This window comes from Macaca thibetana, chromosome 12 (assembly GCF_024542745.1).
Source record: "Macaca thibetana thibetana isolate TM-01 chromosome 12, ASM2454274v1, whole genome shotgun sequence".
In the NCBI taxonomy this organism is placed as follows: domain Eukaryota; kingdom Metazoa; phylum Chordata; class Mammalia; order Primates; family Cercopithecidae; genus Macaca; species Macaca thibetana.
In genome coordinates this window covers 34,340,024-34,357,785 of record NC_065589.1, presented here as the reverse complement: position 1 = coordinate 34,357,785, position 17,762 = coordinate 34,340,024, and the positions used below count along the sequence as shown (strand labels likewise).

Below are 17,762 nucleotides of genomic sequence, written 5' to 3'. Positions count from 1 at the left end.
ACTCCGGGTCAGGGAACTGTGCCATTCGCTTTAAGTGCATTTACTTAATTTCAATAAAGTATTAAGAAGTGAGTCCTTTTATTAATCCGACTTTACACACCTGAGGTCTAAGGCCTAAATAAATGAGCAATTTGTTTAAGATCATATGGCTGGTTATTGGCGGAGTCATGCAAGTCTGGAAACAGAGTCCTCGCTAACTCCGGTTCAGTGCTACACGAGTGAACTGTCTACAACAACGCAGTGACATTGAGTGCCCACAGTATCGAACACATACGGTAATCGCAGTCCAGCCAGCACCCGTGCAAAGCACCAAGCACCGATTCGGTGACCCCGCACGCGTGACGCTCACGAGCGCAGTCCCCCTGGCTTCTTCCAGGAAGGCTGAAGCGGCCTAATCTCGGCCAAAAGATCAGGACGACTCGATCCTGGCTGGACTTCTTCTGCCTGAGCATCTGATCCGAGCGTCGGGCGGGCTGGGAGGAGCCGGCCCCCGGGAAAGATTGCGGATTGGGGGACAGGAAAACAGAGGGCGGAGCCTTGGGGGGGAAGCAAGAAGCCGCAGCAACCATGTAAGCAGCTTCGCTTCTTGCCGCAACCGTCCGCGGCCTGAGGAGCCCACTGCCGGGCTCTGGGGCCGACTTCCGGGGGCTGAGCCGGTGAAGCGGTGGCTGGGGCGGGGGGCAAACGGCGCGGCCGGGGCGGGAGGCGCAGGTAAGGGAGGGGGCCTGGAGCTTAGCCCTCTCGGGCTGAGCATGGGAAGGAGGCCGGTATGGGGAGCTTCTGGGCCAGAACTGAGGTGAAGGTGAGAACCGGCGTTCCACAGCTGGGGGCTAGGGCCTGGCTGCTGCTGAACAAGGAAGGGCAGAGAACCTGGCTTTAGAATGAGCTAGTCCTGCCGTTTACCCGTCTGGCGAGTGGGGACGGAAGCCGGGTGGGGCCCTTGAGATTTCCTTGGAAACATTTGAAGTTCCTTTGCCTCTTTCTCGACCCTTACGCCTGAACTTATTTAGGAGGGAAAGAGTCCAGTTGTTTTTCCCTCTGAGTGCATGAGTTTTCAGTTTGTTAGAGGTGCATCCGTAGGCTGGAAAAGAAAGTTCATGAGCTGCAGAAGCGATACCAACCGTGGGGTTCAAATGTGTGTTTGTCTTAAATGCTTGCCTTTGCTATTTGAGACGATTCCATTTTAACTTAGGTTTCGGAGTCTCTTGAGGAGGCTTATTCCCAATTAGCGTTTATCCTTTGCTTAGAATGTTCCCAACAAAAGGATGAGAATGGAATGTGTTGGAAACTTTTAGGACTTAGGGGTTTTCTGCCCAATCAGAGGTTATTCCTGAGACAGTCAAGAAATAAGTGATAGAATTTTGTATAAAGCAAGTTATTCGTGTGTATGTAATGCGTATATATCATTCATTAGTATTGACGCAGTGCATCCTGTGTCCAAAAATATGTCCCATGTTGACAATAGAGGTAGTCGCTTGGTACGGTGTACTTATTTCTGATTTATTTGAGTCCCTTTTTTTTGGCACTCCAAAACTCCCACTCTGTCAGTATTCTTACAAAAAATGTTCTTTCTTTCTTTATTTTGCGTTGGTGACAAAGATTGTGTAGGTTAAATCTCTTCTGTGGAGCAAAACTAATTTCCTATGTTCTCCCTTTTTCTGCTTTGTGGATCGTGCTCTGGTTTTCCTTTAGGCGTGTTGGTCAAAAATGTAACAAGAAATCTTTGTTGATAGAAGCTAACATTTCCAATATTAAACTTTCCTAAATTATTAAATCTCCAGTTTTTTTTTTTTTTTTTTTTTTTTTTTTTTTTTTTTTTTGACACAGTCTCGCTGTGTCCCCCAGGTTGGAGTGCAGTGGCGCGATCTCGACCGACTGCAACCTCTGCCTTCCCGGGTTCAAGCGATTCTTCTGCCTCAGCCTCCTGAGTAGCTAGATTACAGGCGCGCGACACAACACTCGGCTAATTTTTGTATTTTTGGTAGAGACGGGATTTCACCGTGTTAGCTAAGCTGGTTTCGAATTCCTGACCTCAGGCGATTCATCCGCCTCAGCCTCCCAAGGTGTTGGGATTATAGGCGTGAACCACCGGGCCGGGGGTCTCCCTCCCTCGCCCAGGCTGGAGTGAAGTGGTGCCATCTCGGTTTACTGCAATCTCTGCCTCCCAGGCTCAAGGGATTCTCCTGCCTCGGCCTCCCAAAGTGCGGGGATCACAGGTGTGAGCCGCCAGGTCCGGCCTTTACTGATTGGCCTCTCATAGTTTGTAGGAGGTCTGCATATATTAGTAGCCTTAATTAGAAAGAGTAAAATATTGATGATGTATCAGAAGGCTTTGGGTAGGTAGGTTAATAGGACTGATTACCTCTCAGGAAGGAGTCCTAATTTATATTTTAAAGCGTTGTTAAGCTGCTAAAGAGTGAGAGTTGTAAGATAATTTTTTCAGGGCCCTGGTGTCATTATGTAATTATTAGGGTTAACTACATGATTGGGTTTATATTTCAGCGACTACACTTGCTAAGTGTTTTCATGGGAATTTTTATCTTCTTATTTCCAAAGCCAAGTATAATTTTTGTGTAGATAACCTTTAGAAGTAGTTCTAAGATTCTTTAGGTGGAATGCCATCTCTGCTTCTGATGTTACTTGTGTTAAAGCAGAATGTAGGCTGTTTTCCGGGGGTGGTTGTTACGGCCATCACATTATTGTTTCTCTCCAGTGCTCTTTTTTTTGTTTTCTAAATAAAATAGAGATGAAGTCTTGCTATGTTGACGAGGCTGGTCTGGAACTCCTGGCCTCAAGCGATCCTCCCATCTCAGCCTCCCAAAGTGCTGGGATTACAGGTATGAGGCCACAGTGCCTGGCCTCTTTTTTTTTTTTTTTTTTTTTTTTTTTTTTTTAAATAAAGAACCGCAAACTTTTTTTTGAGTGTATAGTTGATCAGTCATCAGCTTACTGCCCAACACTTTTTGCTGAATTGTCATGACACTTCAGAAGGATTGTTGATTATTCTTCTCAATGGAAGATATTAGAAACTTTCCTTCCCCTTCTTCTTCCTTTTCTCCTTCCTCTTTCCTTCCCCTTCCTCTTCCTCTTTTTCTTTTCCCTCCCCCCCAAATAAACATGTATTGCCAAATTCTGTTTAAGTCAGTGGTTTCCTTTCTGCCTTAATTTGTTAATTAAATTATTGATCAGACAGAGCCTTAAGTAGAGAATGCGGATAGGTTAAAAGGAAAGTGTGAAGAGCTACAAAAGTAATTTTGATGTAATACTTTTGGGGTGAGACTTGGGGTATAGTGATAGTTCTACTACTGTCTGACCCCCAAGAAAGTTGTTTTAGGTTCAGTGAACCTTGGTTGCCTCAAAGGTAAAATGTAATAAAGCCAGCTGTGTGTGCCTTCCAGGATTGTAAGAAGAAAATGAGATGGTAGATATGATTTTGAATGTGAAAAGCATTTTACCACGACTGTAATGTCGTCTTTGTAAAGTGGAGACTAGATTATAAACTATAGTATATATATTGTTTTCTCCAAGTGAAGAACTTTGTCTTTATTTTGAAACAATAGGTAGCCTCCTGGTGGTTGGAACATGCTTCTGCCTGCGGGGGCCCAGTGTCTGGGCCCCAGGGATCTACAGAGCTCAGTAGGCTTACCATGTGTTTCAGGAAGGCCTCGTAGTGTTTCAGGAAGGCCTCCTCGTTGATGCTGTCCTCATGTCCTGCCAGAACAGTCTCCATCTCCTCCTCAGCCATCTTCTCTCCCAGGGTGATGAGGACTTGTCTGAGCTCTGCTCCCGAGACTTTGCTATTCCCCTCCTTGTCAAACACATGAAGCCCCTCCAAGTAGTCCTTATACGTGCCTTGGTTCCGGTTCTTGGCTGTCACCTGGAGCATGGGCAGGAAAGTCTCAAAGTCCACATGCTGGGACTTCAGCTCATCACTCTTGGGGTTCTCAAGGAACTTGAGCACCTTGGCATTGGTGGGGTTTTGGCCCAGGGCCCGCATCATGTCCCCAAACTGGCTGTACAGGATCTTGCCAGCCCCCACTCAGTTAAACAGCTTGAAGGCCGCCTTGAACTCCTCCAGGTGGTCCTTGTTAAACTTGATCATCACTTTGGAGAGATCGACTGGGGGCTCCTGGATTTTCTCAGGGGCCTGGGGATGGGGTAGCTGGCTCAGCTTTGGTCTTGGCTGGAGGGGCTCATGCTGCTGCTGGCTTGGCAGCTGCTTTGGAGATGGAGAGCCCTGCTGGTTCCTCCCCAGAATATCCTTGGGAGGCATGATGTCTGCTGGCCAAACGACAGTGTGTGGATGGGGGCACCCATCTCCTGCGGGGTCCATGTCTGGGCCAGACTACGGTGTTTTTTTTTTTTTTTTTTTTTTTTTTTTTTTTTTTTTTTTTTTTTTTGTAGACGGAGTGTTGCTCTTGTTGCCCAGGCTGGAGTACAGTGGTATGATCTTGGCTCGCTGCAACCTCCGACTCCTGGGTTCAAGTGATTCTTCTGCGTCAGCCTCCTGAGTAACTGTGATTACAGGCACCTGCCACCATGTCCAGCTAATTTTTGTATTTTTGGTAGAGATGGGGTTTTACCATGTTGCCCAGGCTGGTTTCGAACTCCTGACTTCAGGTGATCCGCCCACGTCGGTCTCCCAAAGTGCTGGGATTATAGGTGTGAGCCACCGTGCCCAGCCCAGTCTACAGTATGTTAATGATTTGAGTTATCCATGGTTCTTCTCTTTGAAATATGAATCAATATGGCAGAAAATAGTACTTTTCTGTAACTTTCATCTGGTGATGTGGTTAGCTTTATTGCTTTGGTTGAAATGTGGTTTTTTGGTTATTGAGAAAAAAAGCCCTTTAAGAAGATCTTCTTCTTAATGTCTCTATGAATTGAAGCTTAAAGGGAGGAAAAACCACAGGTTCATGTGTTTAGGAGCAAAGATAGTGGGGAACAACTTGTTGATTTGAATGAAGTGTAGCTTGAGGTAATTGTTAAAGTTTTGTAGAAATGTCATTAAAGGATGACTTTCATGTCCTTGTTTTAGAAATATAATGATTTTTATATTATTTTTTAAAATGTAAAAGTTGAGACCAGGCATGGTGGCTCGTGCCTGTAATCCCAGCACTTTGGGAGGCTGAGGCAGGTGGAGCACCTGAGATCAGGAGTTCAAGACCAGCCTGGCCAACATGGTGAAACCCCTTCCCTACTGAAAATACAAAAAATTAGCTGGACGTGGTGATGCGCGCCTGTAGTCCCAGCTATTCAGGAGGCTCAGGTGAGAGGATCACTTGAACCTGGGAGGCAGAGCTTGCAGTGAGCCAAGATCACACTACTGTACTCCAGCCTAGGCGACAGAGCAAGACTGCATCTCAAAAAAAAAAAAAAAAGTTGAGGCCGGGAGGTGGCTCAAGCCTGTAATCCCAGCACTTTGGGAGGCCAAGATGGGCAGATCACAAGGTCAGGAGATCGAGACCATCCTGGCTAACACGATGAAACCCCGTCTCTACTAAAAAATACAAAAAAAACTAGCTGGGCGAGGTGGCGGGCGCCTGTAGTCCCAGCTACTTGGGAGGCTGAGGCAGGAGAACGGCATAAACCTGGGAGGCGGAGCTTGCAGTGAGCTGAGATCTGGCCACTGCACTCCAGCCTGGGCGACAGAGCGAGACTCCGTCTCAAAAAAAAAAAAAAAGTTGAAATAAGTAAAATAAGACTGAAGAATTTATATGTGTGTTGTATAACTAGCTTCCCCCCATAACTTTAAAAAGCAGTTGTGTATCCCTTCTTCCGAAACATGTTAAAATGAAAGAGATAGAAATGATGTGAAAATGCTTATTTTTCTTTCTGCCTGCTCACATTAACGCTTTACCTCCAAATTTTTATTAATTTAAATATTTTCTGTAATTTGAATAGTAATGTTTAAAATTGAGTTGGCTATCAGATCATAGTTTTAGATGATTGAGGCTCTTATGATTTAGACAGCAGTGTTTTCAGTCCTTTGGAATATATGAAGCTAGATTTATTTACTGTTTGTTTTCATAGATCTGAATTTTCACAGAATAGGATTTTCTAGATATTGGGATGCTGTTTGGAATCAACTTTTGAGCTTCCTGAGGAACTTAGATCTTTCGCTTGTTTCTTTTGTTTTTCAGACTCATGAAATGGCCACAGATGATAAGACGTCCCCAACACTGGACTCTGCTAATGATTTGCCTCGATCTCCTACTAGTCCTTCTCATCTCACACACTTTAAACCTTTGACTCCTGATCAAGATGAGCCCCCTTTTAAATCAGCTTATAGTTCTTTTGTAAATCTCTTTCGTTTTAACAAAGGTAAGACATATTAAATATGAGAGGTTTGATTCAGGTTTGATTCTTTGAAATACTCCTTTGTCTCTATTAGCTCACCATGATCATATAGTGGTCAGTAGTCTGTTCAGCTTTAATGTTGGGTCTGTAAGAAAGTGAAATATTAACAAGCTGATAGCTTTAATCGTAGGTCACCAGGTTTTACTGCTGAAGAGAAAGCTAGAATTTTCACTGTAATATCATTAATTATTGGTAACTAAAGGTCTGGATTAAAAACTACATGTTAGGCTGGGTGTGGTGGCTCACACCTGTAATCCCAGCTCTTTGGGAGGCTGAGGTGGACAGATCACGAGGTCAGGAGATCCAGACCATCCTGGCTAACATGGTGAAACCCTGTCTCTACTAAAAATACAAAAAAATTAGCCAGGCATGGTGGCGGGCGCCTGTAGTCCCAGCTACTCGGGAGCCTGAGGCAGGAGAATGGCATGAACCTGGGAGGCGGAGCTTGCAGTGAGCTGAGATCGCGCCACTGCACTCCAGCCTGGGAGACAGAGCGAGACTCCGTTTCAAGAAAAAATAATAAAATAAAAAACTAAATGTTAAAGGAGGTTTCTTTTAATAGAGAAAGTAGTCGTCTCTTTTTGTTGTTCTTGTTTTCTCTCTCTTTTTTTTTTTTTTTTGAGACAGATTCTCGCTCTGTTGCCCAGGTTGGAGTGTAGTGGTGCCATCTTGGCTCACTGCGAGCTCCGCCTCCCAGGTTCACGCCATACTCCTGCCTCAGCCTCCCTAGTAGCTGGGACTACAGGCGCCTGCCAACACGCCCGGCTAATTTTTTGTATTTTTAGTAGAGACAGGGTTTCACCATGTTAGCCAGGATGGTCTCGATCTCCTGACCTCGTGATCCACCCGCCTCGGCCTCCCAAAGTGTTGGGATTACAGGCGTGAGCCACTGCGCATGGCCCTTTTTTTGTTAATATACTTCAAATTAGTTCATAGAATGGACTTTGTTCTTTTGGGGGTTAATAGCTAAAATATTTAAAGCAATGAAACTAAAAGGAACAGTACGCAGGAGGAAAGGTTTATACTTTTCAAAAACTGGAAGCTGTCATTAGGATTCTTGTTGACTTAAAACTGTTAGACTAAGGTGTACATGTAATGACATCAAATGAAAAGATACTTTTAAAATGAGCTCTTTTTAAGTAATATGTCTTTTATTTGGAACAAGAATTAAAAAAAGCATGGCCTATGTCGTTTGTCTTTCGTTTGTCTGTATTACTTGAAGTATGTTAGAAAGTAATTCTTGTAAAGCATTTGGGGAGGTTAATAGTATTAATTAGCTCAGTAGAACCTTTAATAATATTAACTGGATTTTATTTATGATCATGTTTAAAGTGCTATGAAAACCCTTTAGTACATTTTTAAGACAATATTTAAAAAAATAAACTATTTTTTAGAAGAGTTTTAGATTTATAGAAAAATTGGGAAGATAGAATTTCCATATACTCCCATACCCAGTTTTCCTTATATAAACATTTTACATTAGTCTGGTACATTTGTTACAATTAATGAACTATTATTGATAGATTATTAACTAAATTACATATTTTATTAGATTTCTTGAGTTTTTACCACTTGTTCTTTTTGTGTTCCAGGATCCTGTTTATCATACCACGTTACACTGAGTTGTCATAAGGCAATAAAATTTTTATTTGTTTAGCAAATGTTTATTGGGTGCCTCCTTTGTGCTGGAAACTGTTTTAATAGTGTAAGGGATCTGTCACATAAACAGACCCCAAAAATCCCTGCCTTCATATGAAGCTTATATTTTGTTTCCTTTAATATGCATAAGAAATTTCTAATGAAAAGTGAAACAAATAGAAGATCATATATACCAAGGGTGTGATTATTGGCCTGTAATTTTGCCCCCTTCTTTGAATTTTCTTTTTTTAAAATCTAGGCTGGGCACAGTAGCCTTTGCCTGTAATTTCAGCACTTTGGGATGCTGAGGTGGGAGGATTGCTTGAGGCCAGGAGTTCAATACCAGTCTGGGAAACATGGGGAGACCTGCCTGTATTTAAAATTAAATACATGAAAAAGAAAAAAAAAATTTTTAGTTATGCATATAATACACATATACATTGTTGCCCGAAAATTTCATCTACTTCCTTCTCATTGCTGAACTCTTAGTTTTAGTTTTTTAAGTAATGCCTAGTGTTCCCTTGCTACAGAGAGAGCAGAAGGAGGCCAGGGAGAACAGCAGCCTTTGAGTGGAAGTTGGACCAGCCCTCAGCTCCCTTCAAGGACACAGTCTGTTAGGTCACCCACACCTTATAAAAAACAGCTTAATGAGGAACTCCAGCGACGCTCTTCAGCATTAGGTAAAATAGTGTTCTTATTTCATTCCCTTCTATATGCTAGATTTTTCCACAGTCATTGTGTTTCCTAGGTTGTTTATAGCAGGACTTAACTTTCCTGCTATTTGGAGTAGTCAGGTACTATTTGGAATAGTCAGGTATCGTTCAGAGTAAATAAAACTGTTACCTAGGTAGTGAAAGAATTTATTGGCACCTGAAAAAATTCTTAAACGTCTCATTAAACTTTAATTTAGGCAAGGCACAGATCTCTTGACTATTTTTTGATTAATTACTTGCTTGGGTTTCAGCAGAGAACAGTTTGCAACATCCCCAGGAGAACACAGGTTAGTTTCCACTTTGTGAATGAATTTTGCATATGTTCTTGGGATGCTAGTGAAATGTGATATGCATGCCTCTGGCTGCAGAACTCTGTCAACTCCATTAGTGGGCTGCCACTTGCTCTTGGCCTTGTGTCCTTGTTGGGGTGCAAACTGTCAATGTGGCTGAATAAGCTGAGCTCCTCTCATCTGTCTGTTTTCCATTCTGGTCTACTACACAGTCATCTCCTTCATTTTCATGCTCTTCTGATGAGTATGGGCTGGGGACTGGTGTCAGAATTGAGAGATTAGAGAAAGAGAGGTGGTTTATGTTTTATTTCTGTCAGATTTTTCAACTTGGTGGAGTGGTTTGCCCAAGTCAAGGTGACAAAAGAAAGGAAGTGGGAGGTGGCATGGTAGAGAGGAAGGGATGCAGCATTGGGAATTAGATGCCCCTGAACACCAGATCCCGTCTGGTCTGGCTGGTCTTCCCCCAGGTAATGGTGGTTGGCAGAAGGATAGTTTATTGTGAGTTCAGACTTGGTCAGCCAGAGCAAAGATAAACCAAGCAAAAGAAGAGTTTCTACCCAAGGACTGGCACAGAGCTGGCTGCATCACCTGCACAGGTTTTCTAGGGCAGTGAGCCTCAGCCAGGGTTACATCAGCCATTTGGAGGGAAGAATCAGAAGATGGAGAGTGGGAGAGGGAGAAAGGAGCTCTCCTTTTGTTCTACATAATCTCTATTTTAACTTTTAGCCTCAGTAAACTCTCCTTAGCTCTTGAGTCTGACCCACAACAACACTCTTTTTGTTGAGGGAGCTCTTTTGACTCAATCCCATGCTGAATTGAGTGTAGGATTTGTTTTACCTAAAACCAAGTTAGACTAGAAAGTAATCTTTTAGGAGTTACAAATTGGCAGCCTGCCAAACCTTGCCATTGGTGTTATGATCAACTTGAACTTTAATATTTCCAGGTGGAGCCTTTAATGTCTAGTTTCTTTATTGTTCTTTCTCAAGTCTACTTGATTATTTGATTCTATCTTGAAGGCATTTGAGCTTCAGAAGCCTGGTGTTTGGCCAGCCACGTTCTTTTCTCTATTAAAAGGGCTGTAATTCTACCATTTGCCAGCTTTCTGACCTTAGGAAAGTTATTTAATTTTCTAATGTTCATTTTGCAAGAGAAGCAGCTAAGGCTATTTGCCTAAGGGCATAAAGCTAGACCAGATTTTCTCTCTGGGTCTCTTTCATCTTCAGCCAACATCTGTGATTCTCTTGGTTCCAAGAAGGGTCTCATTCATCCTTTTTCAGTGGATGATGCTATTAATAGTTTCTTATATTCCTAATTGGCTAAATGCAAGGGACTTAACAAGTTGTTGCCTGCTGCTCAGGAGCACAGCCATTATGTTTCCAGTAGCTTCATCTGTCTCCTTTTTCAACTTGTATATCATGGAGAGTTGCTTTTTGTTTTGAGACTCAAGTTTAGTTATTCTAATACAGTAGCAACACATCTGAGGTATGTGCTAAAACTAAGATATAACTTTATAGAAAGATAGAAGTTTCCAGAGTTTTCTAAAATAGGTACAATTTTGATAGTTACTTCAGTGATTACATTATCTTGGGAAATGCTTTGTAAACTTTAGATCCCAACCTCTCATTTCTTTGTAATTCTTTTTTTCCCCACCCAGCCAAAACAACACCTATCTAGCAAATGGTGAATCTGAGGAAGATTCACAGTGGGGTATTTTCCAGCTTACTTTGCCATAGGTTATCAGGTTGATGGGTTTAAGCTAATAGGATGTTCATCCTTTTTGTCAAACTATCTTCGCTTCATCCTTAGGTTTTGTAACTGCTAGAAATAGGCAGAAACTTCAATTGTAACTTTGGTCTACATTAAGGAAATAATAGGTGACAGCTTTGGTGGGCATATCCTATTTTGGCTATGAGGCTGGAATTTGGGCTTATTAGTGATAGATTTGGTTCAGTATTGCTATGTCAGGTATAAATGATCCTTTCCAATTTGGAGCTGCAGGGTTGGGGAAGTGACAGGGAGGGATAAGATTGGAGTTTTAGCAATTTTCTGGCAGTTTTAATATGCTTGGACATAGGTCAAGTTTTACCATGGCAAAATTTACCATCCTGGGTGTTGTGAAGTCTGTCAGAATCTTTGAAGGCTGAGCTATTAAACTTCTTTCTGACCATCTTCTGCATGAGACTTTGGATATATGGTCTGCAGACAGAACTGAACTGTTTGATCCTACTGCTTACCTGTTTGACTTTAGAGAACAAGCTCAGTTAACCCTCCCTGATTGCTTTTTCTTCTGCTAAATTTCTAGCAAGCATTTATTATAGGTTGGACCAAAGGGCTTAAGAAGTCATTAATGAATTTTGGACCATTTAAGAGATGTTCCCATTTCAGGTCTGAAAACCATCAATGGTCTTAGACAATGCTTGTCTTAGGTAGCCTTTACTTGTTTGTAAAAGAGCATTTTACATGAGAAGAAATACTTCTAGTAGCCTCTTACCCTTGTAAAGACTTGTTTTAACTCTCAATTCATATAACTGAATGGGAGAACATAATTATATGCTAACCATAAGAGGCAGTTTCCATCACATATATACCTTGTTGTATATAGATACTAGGGACTGTTAACAAGGTTGCTTTTTTTTTTAATCCAACTCAGACACAAGAAGGAAAGCAGAACCTACCTTTGGAGGTCATGACCCTCGTACAGCTGTTCAGCTTCGAAGCCTCAGCACAGTATTAAAACGCCTCAAGGAAATCATGGAGGGGAAAAGCCAGGTACTGTCTAGAGGCTTTGGAAGATTACTTATTAAGCGCTTATGGGGATCATGCCATACCTAATGAAAATGGCATTAATGCCACTGAAAGAAGGTTTAATTAGTGCTTCCTCCAGCTGTGAGCACCCTATTTTTATACATAAGTTCTTAATTTTATTGTAGTCTAATTTATCAGTTTCTTCCCTTTATGCTTAGTGCTTTTTGTGTTCTGTTTAAGAAGTATTTATCTAGTTCAGGGCAGTAGATATTCTCCTATGGTTTCTTCAAAAAGGTTTATTATTTCTGTCAAGTATAGGGGTCAGGCTTCCATTATTCCTCATGGATGTCCAGTTGGATATAGTATCATTGTTTTTGAAAAGACCATCTTCCACTGATTGCATTATAAATTTCACCATAAGTCCATATATGTGTGAGGGTGTGTCAGGGCTCTCTTTTTTTGTTCCATACCTTTATTTTTTTCTATCCTTGTACCAGTACCCTGTCTAAAATTATTGTAGCATTAGAATAAGTCTTGATGGCTGGTAATATTAAGTCCTTCAATTTGTTCTTCTTCAAGATTGTCTTGGTTATTTTGACCTTTTGTATTCCCATATGAATTTTTGAATTAGTTTGTTTTCTGCAAAAGAACGCTTTGAGGATTTCATTTGCCATTGCTTATTAATAATCAGTATTTTCAAGAAGCCTTCACACATTTTTATTGTTATAGGATAGTGACCTGAAACAATACTGGATGCCAGATAGCCAATGTAAAGAGTGCTATGACTGTAGTGAGAAATTTACAACCTTTAGGCGCAGACACCATTGCCGACTATGTGGGCAGATTTTCTGCAGTCGTTGCTGTAATCAAGAAATCCCTGGAAAATTTATGGGCTATACAGGTAAATGCATTTTATTGCCAGTTTACAATTTTTAAAGGTCATAACTATAAAACACTTATAATACAGGATAGTGTTAAGCCAATTTTCATTTTGGGCTTTATCTGTAAGACATGGGGACACAAAGGTGAGGGAGACACAGCTTTGCTTTTAAGAACTTTACTATTGAATCATAGAGTAGATGGGACTTATCATAAATAACCAGAGTAAAAGTGTATTTATTGTAGATGCTAGCAAAAAAACTATAGGAACATTAAAATTTATTAGACAAGATCGTTAGAGTAGATTACTAATTTAAATCACAATGAGAGTTTTCATTTTACCAAGTACAGATCTTCCTTGACGTTACATGACACTGTGCTTTGGCAGTGAATTGTGTCTTACTCACATTCTTCCATACTCAGATTCTTCCATAAGGAGCATAGTCAGATTTCAGCAGTACAGAAAATTTAAGTTACTTGTTGAAAGAGAAAAAAACTGAACAATGGTGTGTTGATTTATATAGTGATTTGGGAGTGGAAGGTAGGCAGAAATTACCTGAAAAAGAACACTCCTGATATCTCTCTCATGTTCTTTTTGTTATTGTGAAGATCTTTCTGTCCGCTCATTATTTTTAACAGCTAAACTACTACAGAGTTCAGAATCCCATTATCTATCAAGAACCCCATTAGCTTTTACAGCAGCTTTTTTGTTTGAAAATTGTTTGTATTTCTTTTTTTTTTTTTTTGGTGATAATTTCAACTTTTATTTTAGATTCATGTTTGTTACATGGGTATATTTAGTGATGCTGAGATTTTGCATATGATTGATCCTGTCACCCAGGTAGTGGGCATGGTATCCAGTAGTTAGTTTTTCAAATCTTGCTCCTCTTCCTCCCTCCCTGCTCTAGTAGTCCCCTTGTCTATTGTTGCCATCTTTATGTCCTTATGTACTCAGTGTTTAGCTCCCACTTGTAAGTGAGAGCTTGTGGCTTTTGGTTTTCTGTTCCTGTGTTAATTTACTTAGGATAATGGCCTCCAGCTGCATCCATGTTGCTACAAAGGACATAATTTTTTTTTTTTTTATGGCTGCATAGTATTCCATAGTCTATATATACCACATTTTCTTTATCCATTTCACCATTGGTGCACCCAGGTTGATTGTGTCTTTGCTATTATAAAAAGTGTTACAATGAACATACGAGTGCATATGTCTTTTTGGTAGAATTATTTATTCTCCTTTGGATATATACCCAGTAGTGGGATTCCTGAGTCGAATGGTAGTAGTTCTGTTTTAAGCTCTTTGAGAAATCTTCCAACTGTCTTCCACAGTGGCTGAAATAACTTACATTCACATCAGCAGTGTATAAGCGTTCTCTTTTCTCTGCAGCTTTACCAGCATTCGTTTTTTGGCTGTTTAATAACAGCTCTTCTGACTGGTGTGAGATGGTATCTTATTGTGGTTTTGATTTACATTTCACTAATGATTAGTGATGTGGAGCATTTTTTCATGTTTTTTGGCCGCTCGTAGGTCTTTTTTAAAGAAGTGTCTGTTCATGTCTTTTGCCCAATTTTTAATGGGGTAATTTGTTTTTTACTTGTTGAATTATGTTTCTTGTATATTCTGGATATTAGATCTTTGTCAGATGCATAGTTTGCAAGTATATTTTCCTCTTCTGTGGCTTGTGTGTTTACTCTGTTGATAGTTTCTTTTACCGTGCAGAAGCACTGTAGTTTAATTAGGTCCCACATGTCAATTTTTGTTTTTGTTCCAATTGCTTTTGAGGACTTAGTCATAAGTTGTTTCCCAAGGCTGATGTCCAGAATCCTGCTTCATAGGTTTTCTTCTAGGACTTTCATAATGAGTTTGAGGTCTTACATTTAAATCTTTAATCCATCTTGAATTAATTTTCATATATGGTGAAACATAGGGGCCAGTTTTATTCTTCTGCATATGGCTAGCCAGCTATCCCAGTGCCATTTATTGAATAGGGAGTCCTTTCCCTGTTGTTCATTTTTGTTGACTTTGTTGAAGATCAAATGTCTGTAAGTGTGTGGTTTTATTTCTGGGTTCTTTGTTCTGTTCCATTGGCTTATGTGCCTGTTTTTGTACCAGTACCATGCTGTTTTTGTTACTGTAGCCTATTCCTATGAAACTACCAATGCCATTTTTCATAGAATTAGAAAAACTATTCTAAAATTCATATAGAACCAAAAAAGAGCCTGAATAGTCAAAACAATTGTAAGCAAAAAGAACAAGTCAGGAGGCATCACATTTCCTGACTTCAAATTGTACTCTAAGGCTACAGTGACCATGATTACAGTTTTTAAAAGACTTTTTTTTTTTTTTTTTTACCTTTAGTTTCTCCCTACCTCGAATTCATATTTCATATCCTAGTCAGCATTCTTTGTAAAATGCTAATTTGATCATGTCAGGGTATTTCCCTGCATAGTACTCTTTCAGTGCTCCCATTGCCCCCAGGATAAAACGTTTCTTGTTAATATGGTTGGTATGTTAGCTTTCTAGGGCTGCCATAACAAAGTACCACAGGCTGAGTGGCTTAGAACAACAGAAATGTATGTCTCGTAGTTCTGGAGGCCAGAAGTACCAAAATACAGATCAGGGAACAAATGTAGGGATTCTCCTGGTTGTCTGTTCTATCTCTATATTCTAGAACTGGGGAAATAACCATAGAGTGAGTCTGGGAACTCACTAAACTCACAGTGAGATAGACCTGAGCTAAAGCTCCACTGATCACCTGACCTCTGTAAGTCTCTACTCTGACAGGCAGACCAGAGTGATGTTTTGGGTCTCCTGAAATTAGTGTCAGTTGAGAGTGAGTGTCTAATAACCCCTGAAAAATTTCATTATTTCCTTTTCCTCAGTGTCCAGTTGCCTTGGTACAAGCATAGGTCTCTTTGGGGATGGCTGGTAGAAAGATTAACAGTGTACATTTCTGGCAGTGTAGTGGGGTTCTTCTTCAGAATGAAGAAGAGTTCTGGATCATCGGTAAATGGTAAATCGGTAAATGGCTCAAGTCTGGGAATTGATTGAAGGATCATATGACTCTGTTTTCATTATTCAAGTTGGACTTACAGCTGCTTGATGTAGAGTTATTTCCCTTATACAAATCAAGTAAGAATTTTGTTGACTGCCCATCTACTTCACTTGTGAAGACATGATGATCAACTAGCCAATGCCATAAATCTCTTAATCTATTCTGATTACTGCTTTGCTTCTGATGTCTATTACAGTAACCATGCCCACCTTGTCTTTGGCGATTAAAGTGCTGCCTATTGGCCCTGCCACCCTGGGATCCAGTGATCCCCATTGCATTTAGGTTTCCTGACCCAGTAGTAGTAGTTCCTTTTGTAATTTCTGATCTACAAAGAAGAGCAACCACAAAGCTCTTTAAGGATGCTGGGCCTCCCCTCACAAATTTATTTCTCATAGTCGTGGTTGAAAGGTATGTCCTCCTTGGGTGAGTCAGCAAGTCTTACATGGTAAAACTACTTTTAATGTTTCAATCTCCCCTAACCTTTGGATGCCTTCCTCTATAATATAATAGGGCGTTTCTGACATTTCAGCCCCATTTAGTGTAAGCCACCTTTTGGTCTGTGTTTCAGCCAGTCATCTAAACAGACTGTTGGAGACCCTTTTAACCCCTTGAGCTGCGACAATAAATATAGAATCTGCTTAGTGGGCCCATATCAGTAAATTCAGTTTGATCCAACTTTACCATTCTTTCCACTGTTATCTCATACCTTCATTATCCATTCCCACGTGTATTTCCTTGCTTTTTATCTGTATAAATTGGAAAAATCATGTAGTTCTTCTGGAGTGCAGTGCACCTTCTCATGGGTCACAGTTTGTATCTCACCTTTCAGGGTCTGCCTGAGCTTGAGTTTCTTTATAGGTCTGGTAGCAAAGAGGAGTAGTAGGAGTAGATCCTGAGTAAAATTAGCAGTGTCTTGCAAGGCAGCTAACTCAGGGGAGGTCATTACAGACTGTCTGATCAAAGCCGGGTTAATCTCCTCAAATGAGCTGGAAAGACTGCTTCTGCTGGCAAAGAAGACTCAGAATTTTGGTGTTTAGTATCCCCAGCTTCATCAGGATCTTCCTATATATTTCCATCCCTTCCCATTCAACGCCGTCACTTTAATAGCAGACAAACTTCAAGGTTGGTGATTCAGTTTGTGTTTCAGTTCAGCCATTTGCAGGATGAAAGTGTCATTTGATTTTTAGCAGTCTTAGCACTGAAACTGCAGGAGGTAAGGATTTCTTTCAAGGAAGACCTAGAAACTTTCAGATAATTTATACAGTTCTTCAGCTGGGAATTTGAATCCCTAAGGTAATCCATTTCTTTTTTTACTTTTGTCTAATGCAGTTAGGAGGATCCAGCCCATGTCATTATACTTGTTAGCTTGACAAAACCGTTCTAAGGTATTAAATACTTGGTCACCCAGCACTTTGCCTTTTATAAGTATTAATGTTTGATTAGGAGTATCTATAGGTGATATTTTGCATGTCTTTGTTGCCACATTACACAGTGGAGTATCAGTGTTCTCTTTACTACTGAAAATAGAGTCATTAGTGCCTTTAAATCTAATCAGCTTAGAGAACCAATTCCAGAAATGTAAGAACCAATTCAGAAAACTTATCCTTAAGATTCTGTTGCTCTAAAGCCATTCTTGGTGCCAAAATATGTGTTAGGGTTCTCCAGAGAAACAGAACCAGTAAGATACACAAGCACACACTTAATATAGAGAGAAATTTATGTTTAACAATCGGTCAAGTTATTTTGAGGACTGGCAAGTCTGAAATTCTCAGGGCAAGCCAGTAGGCTGGAAACTCCTACAGGATTTCTATCTTGCTGTGTTGAGACAGAATTTCTTTTTCTTCTGAAAACTTTAGTCTTTATCCTTAAGGACTTCAACTGATTAGATGAGACCTCCTCACATTCTAGAGGACAGTCTGCTTTACTTAAAGTCAGCTGATTGTAAATATTAATCACATCCAAAAAAAATAACATTCACAGCATCTCAGCTTGACCAAACAGCTAATCTAGCCAAGTTGACACATAAGGTTAATCACAAATGGGATAATATAGGGGTCTCCAACCTTTTTGGCACCAGGGAC

The 17,762-nt window shown here is 40.6% G+C and overlaps 1 protein-coding gene and 1 pseudogene across 16 annotated transcripts in view; one reads left to right on the top strand and one right to left on the bottom strand.

Annotated features, from left to right (window-relative positions):
• Positions 1–453: 453 nt before the first annotated feature.
• Positions 454–17,762, top strand: part of PIKFYVE (phosphoinositide kinase, FYVE-type zinc finger containing) — a 92,672-nt gene continuing 75,363 nt past the window's right edge. For 4 of the 16 annotated variants that reach the window (XM_050752597.1, XM_050752588.1, XM_050752594.1 and 1 more), the window contains exons 1-6: positions 2,730–2,837; positions 6,144–6,324; positions 8,529–8,678; positions 8,963–8,998; positions 11,652–11,770; positions 12,476–12,647. In XM_050752597.1, the coding sequence (XP_050608554.1) occupies positions 2,760–2,837; positions 6,144–6,324; positions 8,529–8,678; positions 8,963–8,998; positions 11,652–11,770; positions 12,476–12,647 (736 nt within the window). In that variant the 5' untranslated portion in view covers positions 2,730–2,759. Of the gene's footprint in view, positions 570–632; positions 712–1,849; positions 2,838–6,143; positions 6,325–8,528; positions 8,679–8,962; positions 8,999–11,651; positions 11,771–12,475; positions 12,648–17,762 lie in introns of those variants that run through there. The other 12 variants (XM_050752596.1, XM_050752587.1, XM_050752590.1 and 9 more) reach the window with 11 other exon arrangements.
• LOC126932476 (myosin light chain 6B-like) lies at positions 3,494–4,781 on the bottom strand (annotated as a pseudogene).